The following is a 13,452-nucleotide window of genomic DNA, read 5'->3' as shown; positions in this document are numbered from 1 at the left end:
CAGCCACTAGGGAGAACAGTATGGAGGTTCCTCAAAAAACTAAAAATAGAACTACCATATGACCCAGCAGTCCCACTACTGGGATTACATATACCCTGAGAAAACCATAATTCAAAAAGAGTCATGTACCACGATGTTCATTGCAGCTCTATTTACAATAGCCAGAAAATGGAAGCAACCTAAGTGTCCATCAACAGATGAATGGGTAAAGAAGATGCGGCACATATATACAATGGAATATTACTCAGCCATAAAAAGAGGGAAGAGATATGGGGATGTATGTATATGTATAACTGAGTCACTTTGTTATAAAGCAGAAACTAACACACCATTGTAAAGCAATTATACTGCAATAAAGATGTTAAAAAAATAAAAAATAAAAATAATTAATTAAATAAATAAAATAAAGATTGGTCCAGGCTAGCCTGGATCTGAATCCCAGGGCGTGCTGATACTGATATAGTGGGAGTGGCACAGGCCATGTTCTTAGGGCCTTCTATGTTCTCCTAAGGATGCTTCCCATTGGCTTATCTAAAGCCTTGCTGAATGAGACCATGACTGGAGCTTTACTACCAAAGCTTATTCAAGTTCGTTAAACCTGTCCTCCTCTCACTAGAACCCCAATCTCCCTCAGGTTCAAAAACGCCCGTGGCTCTGGGCTCATGTCCCTCTTCTCAGTGAGCAGAACTGGAAAATTCTGGTTGCTGGGCTATTCTACGTGAAAGAAATGACAAAAACACTGCATCATAATATGGGTTTCTCTCTGAGAGGGGCAATATTACTTTACGTTGCCTATGGTAGCCTAAGTACACTGGCAAGCATTTGGACATGACGTTGGGTAGAAATAATGATAAAACGAACATATAATTCATCTTTCACCAATGAACTTTTAACTCAGAAATGTACTTTTTGGTGAGGGGAAGTGGTCTGTACCTCGATGAAAAGAGGTTATATATAGCCAAGACAACTCCATTTCAAATAGCTCTAGAGAGAGACATTTAAAGAGCACACGTACCTGGAGTTTCAACTGTATCCTGCTTTTTGGTTGTTCCCTTTGTGTTAATTTCACAGCTTACATGATAAAAAGTGAAAAGCAAATGATGTTTTTGATGCAGGTGAATGGGAAGCTCAATTTTAATCTGAAATGAAAGCAAAATTACACATAGCGTTTTGTTTTCATTGTCAAGCTGGACTGTCAGACCTTTAGCTCTGTTTCATCATACTTTTCCAGTGACATACTTTTCTAAATCACAAGCCAAGTGGTCAAATAATAGATATGATTTAAATATATTCCAAATGCTTTTCTGGTCAGTTTCGCAGTTTGACAACAATATTCTCTTGGGTTGTGAGGGCTGATTTATTACTTTTGCTGGAGAGTCCAGTGGATTCTCCTGGATTCAACTTTGCAGCAGGTTTTCTGAAACACTGGATCAAAACCACATCCTTACAGCCCAGGGATACTCTGTAACTCAATGTAAGTCAGTGAATGCAATCCATCTACAACGTGCATTGAATTTGAAAGGCTGCTTTTTTCGAAATCACTGCCCTCCTCTGCATGAAGAAAAAATTAAGCCTTTACAAATAAACATGCAAAAAGTCACTGTGGTATTATGGGATCCACAAATTACAGTTTATATAAATTTCTTTAGAAGAAGAACACAACCTTACTCTTGAATAAATAAAAAGTATCGTCCTGACACATGAATTTAATACTAAAAATTAATACTTTAAAAGAAGCATTGCAAGTACTTTTCCAGTCAGAACCCAACTGCCTGTTTGTAATGCCTCCTGGGAAGTGTATGGGAGAGAGATTACAGATTTAATTGATTTAACACACATACGTGGACTTGCACAGGAACACACGCAAACGCACACACACGCTCACACTCACTTTCCTGGTTAATATATAGTGAATGCTTGAAGAGTCCATTTCCTAAAGATAATGTGGACTACTTACTACATGAACAAGTTTTCTCTAGTGACTGACACTGGTTATAGAGAGGGATGTATTAAACAGCTTGGTGATGGGACATCTGGCCTAATTATCATTCACACAAGGCATGGTTTTGGTGTTATAACTAATTTCTGTTGTAGGTATATTTCACCACAGAATACGCCTATTCACAGCATCCAGACCATCTGGGTATCTAATGCTCTGCTGCACATCAATATGGACATACTCCCTCCCTGGGTGGCGAAAATGCAAAGTCCCACTACCCTCCTCTCCATCCCCGGAGAAAGTAGGGGCACTGGACTGAGAAGGAATGAGTGAGCCTCGGGCTGGGGTTTAAGGCCTCCATACAACAGCAGCTGGGCCTGGGGAAATCAGGACAGCAGGGGGGATGGTTTCAGACCAAGCCAGGGATGGAGACGTGGAACCTGAGAAGCAGAAACAGCAGAGCTTCTGGCCTGGGATACGCATCCGGGTTCCATGGAGACACGTAGCCCTCAAAAGCAGTCTGCGGATTTGGATAAGCCGACTACACATAGACGAGAAGAGGCTGCGACAGAGACACTAAGAGAGACACTGGAAAGGACACAGAGACATAGAGCTAGAGAAGCGGGAAGAAGGAAAGAGATAGGGACAGGGTCAGAAAGGCAGACTGAGCAAGGGCGCTCGGAGGCCGGGAGACCGCGCCAGCCCCCTCTGTCTACATTGCACTGAGGCATTCAGTGCAGCCAATGGGACTCTGGGGACCCAGCCATGCCGCTGTGTCTCTCGGAGCATTTCACTTACAGAGAGGCTGCACCCTCCCACGCAGGACCACAGGAAGAAAGAGCTAAAAGGGCCTTCAGAAAATCCCTTCTAAATTTCTTATTTTAAAGCTTTGGAAATGGAGACTCAGAAAGAGGAAGTGACTTGCTCAAGGTCACGGAGCCAGCTGTTGTCAAAGTAAGGGCTAGAGTCCCCGTTCCAGTGTGGTGTCTGTTTCCTACATTATCTCACGCCAAAGCCCCTTCAATTTGTGGGCCAATCTTCCACTGTCACCAAAGGGCACCAAGCAGGCAGTGGCCCCTCGTTCTGATGTGACATTTTCTATTTTCATGGGACAAAACATTCAGCGAGTGAAAGTGCAGACACAATATTGGAAATGATTCAAAGAGAAAAAGAAGAGCCACCACTGGGTTTTGTAAACGTCCAAATAACGCGCTTTACCTCATCATAGAACTCTGGATTTTGGTTGTGATGCGAGACAACAGCGTAAGCGTTTGTGGTAAAAACAGGCCCCGCAGGTTTTCCATAAATACACTGCAAAAGAAGGAAACAGAGTCACCACCCTCAATGTCACTCTTTAAACACGATGCTAGGGAACCACAAAGAGTTAGAGGCATCTGTGAGCCCAGGGTCACGGCCAAGCCCACCCAGCTCTCACCATGAACCTGTAAATTCCAAATCATTTACAGTCACTCCAGACACCACCCCAGACATCGCCTTACTTGGCTGCATGAATGCTTCTGAATTTCCGGCCATCTGAGAAATATAATTCCAACCTAGCTGACAGTAAGAGGCTGAACACTTCTCATCATTTGGAAGGGAAACACTCTCCAACCAGGCCTGGAAAGCTTACTTCTCTCGTGCTATTTGCACTTCTTAGTATGAGAAGCTCCCCCTCAGTCGGTCAGCAACATTTGCTGAATGCTCACTGTGCAGTGGGGTAAGGCGAGGAGTTAACAAAATAGAACCAACAGCAGATCCATTCCTAGCCTCGAGGAATTAGAAACTGAATGTCCATTAAGCTACAGACTAGCTTACTGTTCTCTCACTTTATGAGCCACAGTTTAAGAGTCACCAGCTTGCTGTTACACCAATAAAATTAATGGAAGGCTTTCTGTGGTTCCATGGAAAGATCCGATTTCATTTCTAGTATGAGCTTTTCAGTTCCATAGGCCTAATAAGTTCAAGGATGAAAATATGGAGTCACTGTGCCAAGGTCCTAACTGCCTCACTCGGGTACTTCGGAGCTAGCCTCCGGGCCAGCTAAGAAATGAAAGTGACACTCCACGTGAGTGCAACGCCAGCTCTCCTTAAATATGGTCATGGAGGCAATTTGCAGGCACTGCGGAGAGGTAACCTAAGAATCTTTAAGTATACAAAAAGGATATCGGATGAATGGCTAAAGAAGATGTGGCACATATATACGATGGAATATTACTCAGCCATAAAAAGAAACGAAATTGAGTTATTTGTAGTGAGGTGGATGGACCTAGAGTCTGTCATACAGAGTGAAGTAAGTCAGAAAGAGAAAGACAAATACCGTATGCTAACACATATATATGGAATCTAAGAAAAAAAAAGTCATGAAGAACCTAGGGGTAAGACGGGAATAAAGACACAGACCTACTGGAGAATGGACTTGAGGACACGGGGAGGGGCAAGGGTCAGCTGGGACAAAGTGAGAGAGTGGCATGGACATATATACACTACCAAACGTAAAATAGATAGCTAGTGGGAAGCAGCCGCATAGCACAGGGAGATCAGCTCGGTGCTTTGTGACCACCTAGAGGGGTGGGATAGGGAGGGTGGGAGGGAGGGAGACGCAAGAGGGAAGAGATCTGGGGATATATGTATAAGTATAGCTGATTCACTCTGTTATAAAGCAGAAACTAACACACCATTGTAAAGCAATTATACTCCAATAAAGATGTTAAAAAAAAAAAAAAGGATACCGCATGGGGGCGAAGAAAATGTTATTCTCATCTCCACTGAAGGAAGAATCAGAGAACATACACCTCATTTGAGCCAGCTAATTCTTAATTTAACCTAGCTTTCTCTGTGAAAAAACTCTTTTCAAGGGTCAGAGCTATTAACCATTCAATGACTTAACTGGGGCTATTCCAGCCTCTTTCCCAAGGTGGTTTAAGTGGAAGATTTGCCATCCATCTGTCTGATTTAGGCTCAAGCTAGAGAAGTTGGGAAGCCAGATAAACACTCTGTGATGGCTAGACGGTCTGACTTCTCTCTCAGGCCTCTGATTAATGGGCTATGGGCTAAAGGGCCAAAAGTAAAAAGCGGCTATAAAGAGTGAAAATGTAAGGGCACTGTGAAGTGACAGGTATTTAAGGCTTGCGGTAGCAGAGAATGCTGAGATGCTTTTCGTGGATCACTAATTCAAGTTTGGAGGTACCATTTGGCCAGCCACAGACTAGAAGTCATATCTCAGATCAAAGCAGTTATGCTGTGCTTCTGTCAGCTCGAAGCCCGTTCAGGTTTCAAGGAGAAAGGAGTTTAAACTCCCCTGATGGTACCGTTATAAGCTGTCAGGTCACGAGAAAACGACCTTGTGACTGGGCATTGGAGCAATGCAAAATCAAAATGGGGCAAAGGCAAAAATCTGGCATATGAAGCTTACCCATTTTTAAAGTTATATATGCGCCTAACTCAGTTTGTTATTTCTTAGTATTTAACGCATTCTTATAGTTAACGTGTAAGAGTAGAGAAGACGATATAACATTTGTCGCATTAGTACGTTTTCTTCGACATTTAAACACATTGAACTTAGCATACAGAACTACCGAGAACCAAAATCTCTATCTCTACTAAAAATGCATGCTTAACAATATCACAAACAAACCTTTACAGCGCTAGCATCACTTTCATCCGAATCCCGGAATTCCACACAGACCGCGATGTTCCTTGCCTAAAATGATTCATCATTCAAAATGAGTGACAAAACAAAATTATAAATAACATTTTACACCCCAAAATGTATAGTTTACACCGTGTACCTTGGCAAATGTTTTCTGGCTATCGTATTTTAACTGCAAGGGATATACATAAAGATGGTTTTTGTAAACGGTAAATGGATAACAATATTTTGTCATTTCTGGAACAAACTCTTCAACTTCCACAGTAATATTTTGACAATTCTTTTCAAAAGGCTTCAGGGGCACATATGAAGACGTAATACAGTCTGTAGCAGAAAAAAGAACAGGCAAAGATGTAACAATCATTAACACATTCCTGCATTTATAAAAATATACATGATTTGTGTTCTCAAAGAGCAGTTTAACAAATAGAATTCTTAGTGATTGACAAAAAGTTATACAAGCACTTTAAGGACCCGGAAGAACAAGTAGGAGTAAGTAGCCTGATGCTGGTTTTAGTGAAACCCTTCAAACCAGACGTGGATTGCTATTTCATTCTCAACGTAGAGCGATTTGCCAAATATAACACATCATAATTTTGACAAATTTAAACTCTGCAAAGAAATCCATTACATTTTTCCTCCTGTGACTGCAATTTAGCTTTCACTGCAAATTTCTATTGGTATCAGGGAAGTAACAGTAAATTTATGCCAATTAGCTCATGGCTAGTCACTCTTAAAAAGTTAACTTGGTGCAGGTGCAGATTTTCACTTAAGAAATAATGGCAGCCTTTTGAAACTACAAATCTTATGATGTGTTACCAATAATAAATTCAATCCTCCCGAAAGTGGAAAACACAAAGCCTCAGAGAGGTGTAGCAGCAGCACATGTTATTGAGGTAGCCCCTTGTAGTAAAGGTTATTCATACACTTAAGGGGCTCTAAGACTGCTGGTCCTTGCTGCAGAGCAATACTGATGGAGGAGGAAGACCCCGGAGAGTCAGACCTGCGGACACAATATTTTTTGTTGGGTATGGCTTTCTATTATAGCGATACTTACAACAGAATACCTGGAGGTATAGAGTAAAGGTACAAAGAAACAAGTGATCATTTCACTACCCAGAGATAACTACTACTAATATTTTGGCATTATTTTCTTCTAGTCTTCTTCCTATGCATGTTTTATATAACAACACAAAAATCCCACTGTATATAGAACTTTATCCTGTTTTTTTTTTTTTGGCGTTTTATCTGATGTCTTATTTCATGAATTCTTTGTAAAGATCATTTTTCATAGCTGCATAAAGTTTCATGGTATCTGGATACCAGAACTGCCTTAACCACATTGACAGCGTTGGGCTCTGGTTGTTTCCAAATCCCCCCACCCCACATAAACAACACTGCAAAGAACACCTTTATGCATAAACTCCTGTCTACACTTCAAATTATTTCTTTAGGAAAAAAATAAGCCATTGTACTCTTCGATGTCTTAAAATGTCAATTGCCACTCTCCTACTTCAATCTTTTCGTGACTTCTCATGGTACTTGGAATGAAATTCAGTCTTTTAAGGAGTTACCATGGTCTTTACAATTCTCTACATGACGTGATTTTTCCTACTTCTCCTACTCTCCCTCGTGCCCGTCACACACTACACTAGAGCCACATTGGCTCCGTTTCTGTCCATACAAACCAAGCTAGCTCCCACCTCAAGGTCTTTACATATGGGACACCCTCAGAGCAGAATGTACAGTCACAGTCACCACACGCTGGGGGGGTCACATGGTGAGCCTTCACTGGCCACCCTTTTTAAAGCAGCCTGCCCAACCACAGACTGAAATTATTCATTTATTCGTTTTCTTGTTTAATGTCTGTCATTCATTCTAGACTGTAATCTCCATACTTTCAAAGCATCTGGTAAGTATTCAATAAAGTTTACTCAATAAATGCTTATTCGGTGAATAAATGGCTAGACAGAATCTCAGAAATGGAATGCCTTAGTTACGGACATTCATGGATATCTACTGCCAAATTGTATTCCTACTCGTGATGGGGGACGGTGCCTGGCCAAAACCTGGCCAGCATTCGACAGTTCCACTTCATTTTTGTAAATCTCATAGATGAACAAAAGCATCCCAATGCTTAAATGTTTACCTTTGTGTTAGTGGCATAATTACTGAGACTGGACATTTTAAAAAGATTCACAAGTCATTTTATTTCCTGCAAATTGTCTTTTGTGTCTCCTGAGATCATAGATTCTTTAGACAAGAAAAGAGATTCTCCTCCTTTTGGATCCCTTCGTTGATGAAACTTATCCAAGGCAAAAGGAGCAGAAACTCACTGGAGCACACTCACAACATCATATATAATACATGAAACAGCACCTGATAAAATCAACTCAATTCACTTCCTAATCTGTAACTATTTACACCATGTGTCCTGGGTTGAACAGTGTCCCACCAAAATTCATGTCCACTAGGAGCTCAGAATGTGACCTTATTTGGAAATAGGGTCTTGGCAAATGTAATTAGCTAGGAGGATGAGATCATAATGGATTAAGGTGGGCCCTAAATCCAATGACTGGTGTTCTTAATAGAAGGCCATGTGAGGACAGAGGCAGAGATTGGAGTGATGCAACTACAAGCAAAGGATGCCAAGGAGAGTCAGCAGCCACTAGAAGCTAGAAGAGGCGAGGAATGCTTCTTCCTTAGAGCATTGAGAGGGAGCACGGCCCTGCTGACATCTTGATTTTGACCTCTAGCCTCTAGAACCACAGAATAAATTTGCGTTTTAAGCCACCCAGTTTGTAATACTTTCTTCCAGCAGCCCTAGGAAACTAATACACCATGTAAACCTCAAGAAAAACACTGAGAAGATAAAAACCTGAGATCCAAGCATAACAGCTCTGTAGGCTTATTTGCAATATGTAAGTTCTTACTTGATAAATCCACAGGAACACATTCTACTGTGATGTTTAGCTGCCCAGGAATGATCTGCAATTTGGTCTTCTCTGGCCTAGATGTAAAATAAGAATATCTGACACTTAAAAATATGATTAAGAAGTGCATTGGTTACACTTTATCCAAACTCCCAAACGCTTCCAAAATCCAAATGCTCCGGAGCATTTGATTTTTCCCATATATGACTCGCGTTCAGAATTTGAAGGAATTATAATTCATCTATTATACTGATCTACTGCAGTAACTCCCAAACACTTACTTCTTGTATTCTGAGAGCAACTTGAGAATGTCTTCGTTTGAAAGCTTGCTACTGTCTTGTTTATACAAAGGAGAAAATCTCCCATCCAGGTCCAGAGAACCTTGAATATCTTTGAAAATGGGTCTAAAACAGGAACAGAAGGGGTTTTTTAACTCCAAAGTATTGATAAATTAAGATAAAATAGTGGTGGTGGGAGTAGAAAATGGTGAAACTATCTTGGAACATAATTCGGCAGCTTCTCCCGAAGTTAAGCATACACCTACCCTCTGATCCTGCAATTCCACTCCTAGGCATATTTCCACATGGTACTTGACCGTTCACAGCAGATTTATTTGTTATAGCCCCAAACTGGCAACCACCCAGATATTCATCAACAGGTGAATAAACAAATCGTGGTATATTCTTACAATGGAATACTACTCAAAATGAACAACTGATACAACATTATGGATGAAACTCAAAAACAGATTGAGCACAAGAAACCAAATGCCGGGGCTTCCCTGGTGGCACAGTGGTTGAGAGTCTGCCTGCCGATGCAGGGGACACGGGTTCGTGCCCCAGTCCGGGAGGATCCCACATGCCGCGGAGCGGCTGGGTCCGTGGGCCATGGCCGCTGAGCCTGTGTCGTCCGGAGCCTGTGCTCCGCAACGGGAGAGGCCCCAACAGTGAGAGGCCCGTGTAGCGCAAAAAAAAAAAAAGAAAGAAAGAAACCAAATGCAAGGGACTTCCCTGGTGGTCCAGTGGTTAACACTTCTCCTTCCAATACAGGGAGTGTGGGTTCCATCCCTGGTTGGGGAGCTAAGATCCCACATGCCTCGTGGCCAAAAAACCAAAACATGAAACAGAAGCAATACTGTAACAAATTCAATAAAGACTTTAAAAATGGTCCACATCAAAAAAAAAAAAGTCTTAAAACAAAAAAACCAAATGCAAGAGTACATACTGCATGATTCCACTTATATGATAGTCTAGAATAGGTAAAAGTCATCTAAGGTCAGTGGTTGCCTGGGTGTGGGTGGGATGGCTGACTGGACAGGAATATGAGGAAACTCTCTGGAGTGACAGACATGTTCTATATCTTGGTTGGGGTGGTAGTTTTATGACTGTAAATATCTGTGAAAATTCATCAAGTTGGACATATAAAATGTGAATTTTAATCAAAGGTAAATTATCTCTCAATAAAGTTGATAAAAATTGAATTAGATATTTAAGATCAATTTATAGAGTCTACAATATATATGTAAAGTTTCCAATATGAATTGGAATTATTCCCTCCCCCTCCCCTTCTTCCATTTTTCAAGCAGCTCTTTTACTGCTAAATCGGGAAGTAATGTACAAGCACCCAACACACTGGAAGCAGCTACGGCCAGAAGCACAATTCCCCCGGCAGAACCACTGAAAATGTGGTTATAGGCATTAACTATTGTTCCTACTTCTAAGCATACCTCCTTTATTTTCAGTAAACAGGGGTTTATCACACATCTTTTAAATACCCCAGCCAAGCCTTTAGAGTGAGTTCCTGCTACTGCTGACAACCAAAATAATTCAGGCAGAAAGAAACAGCATAATTCCACATCAGAACTGAGGATCACAGCGTCTAACTTTGAAGATTTTAAAATTTATTTTTCTACTGGCAAATCAGCATCAAGCAGCTACTGCTATGGCCTGAAGGGGGGTGGGGGGGCAGTGTGCCACAGGTGTCCAGCGTGGGCTCTGAACTCAGATGCCATGAGCGCTGAGCCCTACTCACACACATGCCATGGGAACTTGGGCAAGGATTTTTTTTTTTTTATTTCAGTGACTCAATTTCCTCGTCTCTAAGATGGGGGAGAATACTACCCACCTCTTTTTTTGAGGGGGGTATGTATGTATGTGTGTATGTATGTATTTATTTGTTTGTTTGTTTGGCTGTGCCGGGTCTTAGTTGTGGCATGCAGGATCTTCGCTGCCGCGTGCAGGATCTTTAGTTGCGGCATGCGGGATCTAGTTCCCTGACCAGGGATCGAACCCGGGACCCCTGCATTGGGAGCGCAGAGTCTTACCCACTGGAGCACCAGGGAAGTCCCAATACCCACCTCTTAAGGAAGTATACATTAAACACTCAGATCTCTGCCTTATACACTGAGCACTTAATCCCTATAAATAATAACAGCAGCAGCAGCTGGAGCATCACTAAGTACGCTTATATTTACAGGCCGTATTTCACCTTCTATAATGCCTAAATATACCACCCTCCACTACTCTTTGCCCTTGACCTATCCTTGGCTATCATTCTTACCAGTCTGCAAAACAAGGACAAGGTGCCTTTTCATCTACCAACATACAATGCATTTTGAGACCTTCCCCCAAATGAAATGATTATAAATAGTGACAGAAGACTTAATTAACTTAGAATCTCCTGTCCTTATGCTACTCCTCAGCACCCACTGAACATAACTGATTGAATTATTCAGAACATGGTGCCCTTTCCCCAGAAGTTCCAGTGAGCTGTACAGGCTGTACCACAAACAAGCCAGTGAACTTGTACTTCAAAGGGGGAATAAGCAAGAAGCACGTTTTAAGTCATCACTGTAGGTAGACTTGCAAGATCTGGAGAAAAAACATGTAACCCACCATCAGATATGTGGTATGGATAATACACTTCCTAATAGACTACCCCTGAAGGGGTTGCCAAATTTGTCATCAGAAAGCAAGAAAATCTATTAAGTAATTACACACTTGCACTTAACAGCATTCTTTGCCTTCTCATTTTTAGTATGTTTTTCAGAATTACTCTATGATGGCTTTTCAAAGCATAAACCCAGCCAACTCTGAAACAGTGGGCACACTGTACATAATTCACTACAATTTCTGGTTTTCTGGGGAAAAATTCCATCACTTTAGCAAATAAGCTCTGCTTTAAAATGCAATAAAATTAAGTGGTGTCAGTCAGATCAGTAACCCAAGCCAAAGAAAATTTCCCTGAAGCAAGACATTTGAAAAAGTGAAAGGTCTTTGAGGCACAGCAAATTCTAAGAGAAAGAATTCTTATATCCTGTTACAGACTGAATGTTTGTATCGTTCCCCCCACCCGGCCCCATGCCGCCAAAGTTCATTTGTTGAAATCTAATCCCCAAGGTGATACTTGGAGGTAGGGCCTTTGGGAGGTGATTCGGTCATGAGGATGGAGACCTCATAAATGGGATTCGTGCCCTTATAAGAGGCCAGAGAGCTAGCCCGCCCTCGTTCCACCATGTGAGGATACAAGGAGAAGTTGGTTATCTAAAACCTGGAAGACAGTCCTCACCAGAACCCAACCATGCTGGCACCCTGATCTCGGAATTCTAACCTCTGGGTATGAAATAAATGTCTGTTGTTTAAGCCATCCAGACTATAATAATTCATTATAGCAGTCCGAATGAACGAGACACATCCCAAGTGTCCCAAGATGTAACTGGCTTGTCAGAAACAGACTTCCAAATGCTACTGGGGAAGACGACAGCCCTTAACTTTACATGTGAGCGTGAATAGATGGGTCAGGATTATATTTGTACAAACCTGGCAGCCCAAGCAAAGGGCATTCTGTATTGTCCAAGGCGGCTACACACTTGCTTAGCTGTCCTGTGCACCTTCTGGGCTGTCTAAGGGCAGAAATAAGAAGACAAGATCATATTTGTTCAAACTACCAGGGACTCACCCAGAAAAATAATTGCCCCAACTCACTGATATAAAACATCAAAATCTAGGAAAACAATATATAGAAATAGCTACAGGTAAAACACAACACACATCAGTCACCCACTTTCCAAGATGAAAGTATTTCCTAAAGGTTCTGTGTTTTCTCATCAACAAAGCCCTCATCGAGATATCAGAAGACAGACAAAATAGATGTAGGGCATGTTTTGCACCAAAGACCACTACTGGGAAAATTTAAGCAGTTGTAATGTGTATTTCCTTTCACAATGTGAGCAGGCAGACACTCATCATTCTTGGGAGAAGTTTGTTCTAGGTACTGCTGACCATTTTACTCCCAAGATAAAAGCCAAATGACCAAGAATCAATGCAATTAGTTTAGCGTGGGCAGGAATTGCTGTTTGCACAGGCACTGGGAGATGGCAAAGGAGATGAACTGCCTATAGAGTCTAAACAGGCTGTGAAAATGCTGGCTGTATGCTCACCCCTAGGGATACAGAATGCTAGAGGCTTTTATCTATACTGTTCAGAGTTTCTTTTCCCACACATTAGTCACAGGTCTCCTCAGCATCTCCCACTTAATAAACACTATTTGGACACACAGCTAAATGCTACAAATAACAGATCGACTCTTACAAATACTCAGCAGCTGGAGTGCCGCTAGTGAACTGTGCCACAAATGCTTTCCCTCTCTGGGCCTCACTTTTCTCATTTATAAAATGAGACGAGAGAATTAGATCAATAATTTCCAAAGGTTTGGAATTCATGATCCAGAAATTGGGATGAGTCTATGGCTCGCCGACTTTGAAGGCTGCCATTTAAAGCCCTTGGATGGTAGAAAAAACAATCCCCGCCATTTCATACGCCAGCGTTTCAGGAAAGACAGACAGGTGTAATGTCTAAAAGGTAGGAAGGGCAAAAGTCTCAGAATAAAGGACAGCCCTTCGAATAAAATACATTGAAGTTTCATGAATGGCT

At 41.6% G+C, this 13,452-nt stretch overlaps 1 protein-coding gene across 5 annotated transcripts in view; it reads right to left on the bottom strand.

Moving 5' to 3' along the window:
- DOCK11 (dedicator of cytokinesis 11) overlaps positions 1-13,452 on the bottom strand; it is a 189,445-nt gene that overhangs the window by 104,000 nt on the left and 71,993 nt on the right. For all 5 annotated transcript variants that reach the window (XM_079910668.1, XM_079910672.1, XM_079910670.1 and 2 more), the window contains exons 14-20: positions 12,340-12,422; positions 8,803-8,925; positions 8,522-8,598; positions 5,728-5,912; positions 5,574-5,639; positions 3,158-3,250; positions 1,016-1,139 (exon numbers count right to left, since the gene is read on the bottom strand). In XM_079910668.1, the coding sequence (XP_079766794.1) occupies positions 1,016-1,139; positions 3,158-3,250; positions 5,574-5,639; positions 5,728-5,912; positions 8,522-8,598; positions 8,803-8,925; positions 12,340-12,422 (751 nt within the window). The remainder of the gene's footprint in view (positions 1-1,015; positions 1,140-3,157; positions 3,251-5,573; positions 5,640-5,727; positions 5,913-8,521; positions 8,599-8,802; positions 8,926-12,339; positions 12,423-13,452) is intronic.

The sequence above is a fragment of the Stenella coeruleoalba genome (assembly GCF_951394435.1).
Source record: "Stenella coeruleoalba genome assembly, chromosome: X".
Taxonomy (NCBI): Eukaryota; Metazoa; Chordata; class Mammalia; order Artiodactyla; family Delphinidae; genus Stenella; species Stenella coeruleoalba.
The sequence above is the reverse complement of the archived record's forward strand: the minus strand, read 5'-3'. Positions and strand labels throughout refer to the sequence as shown.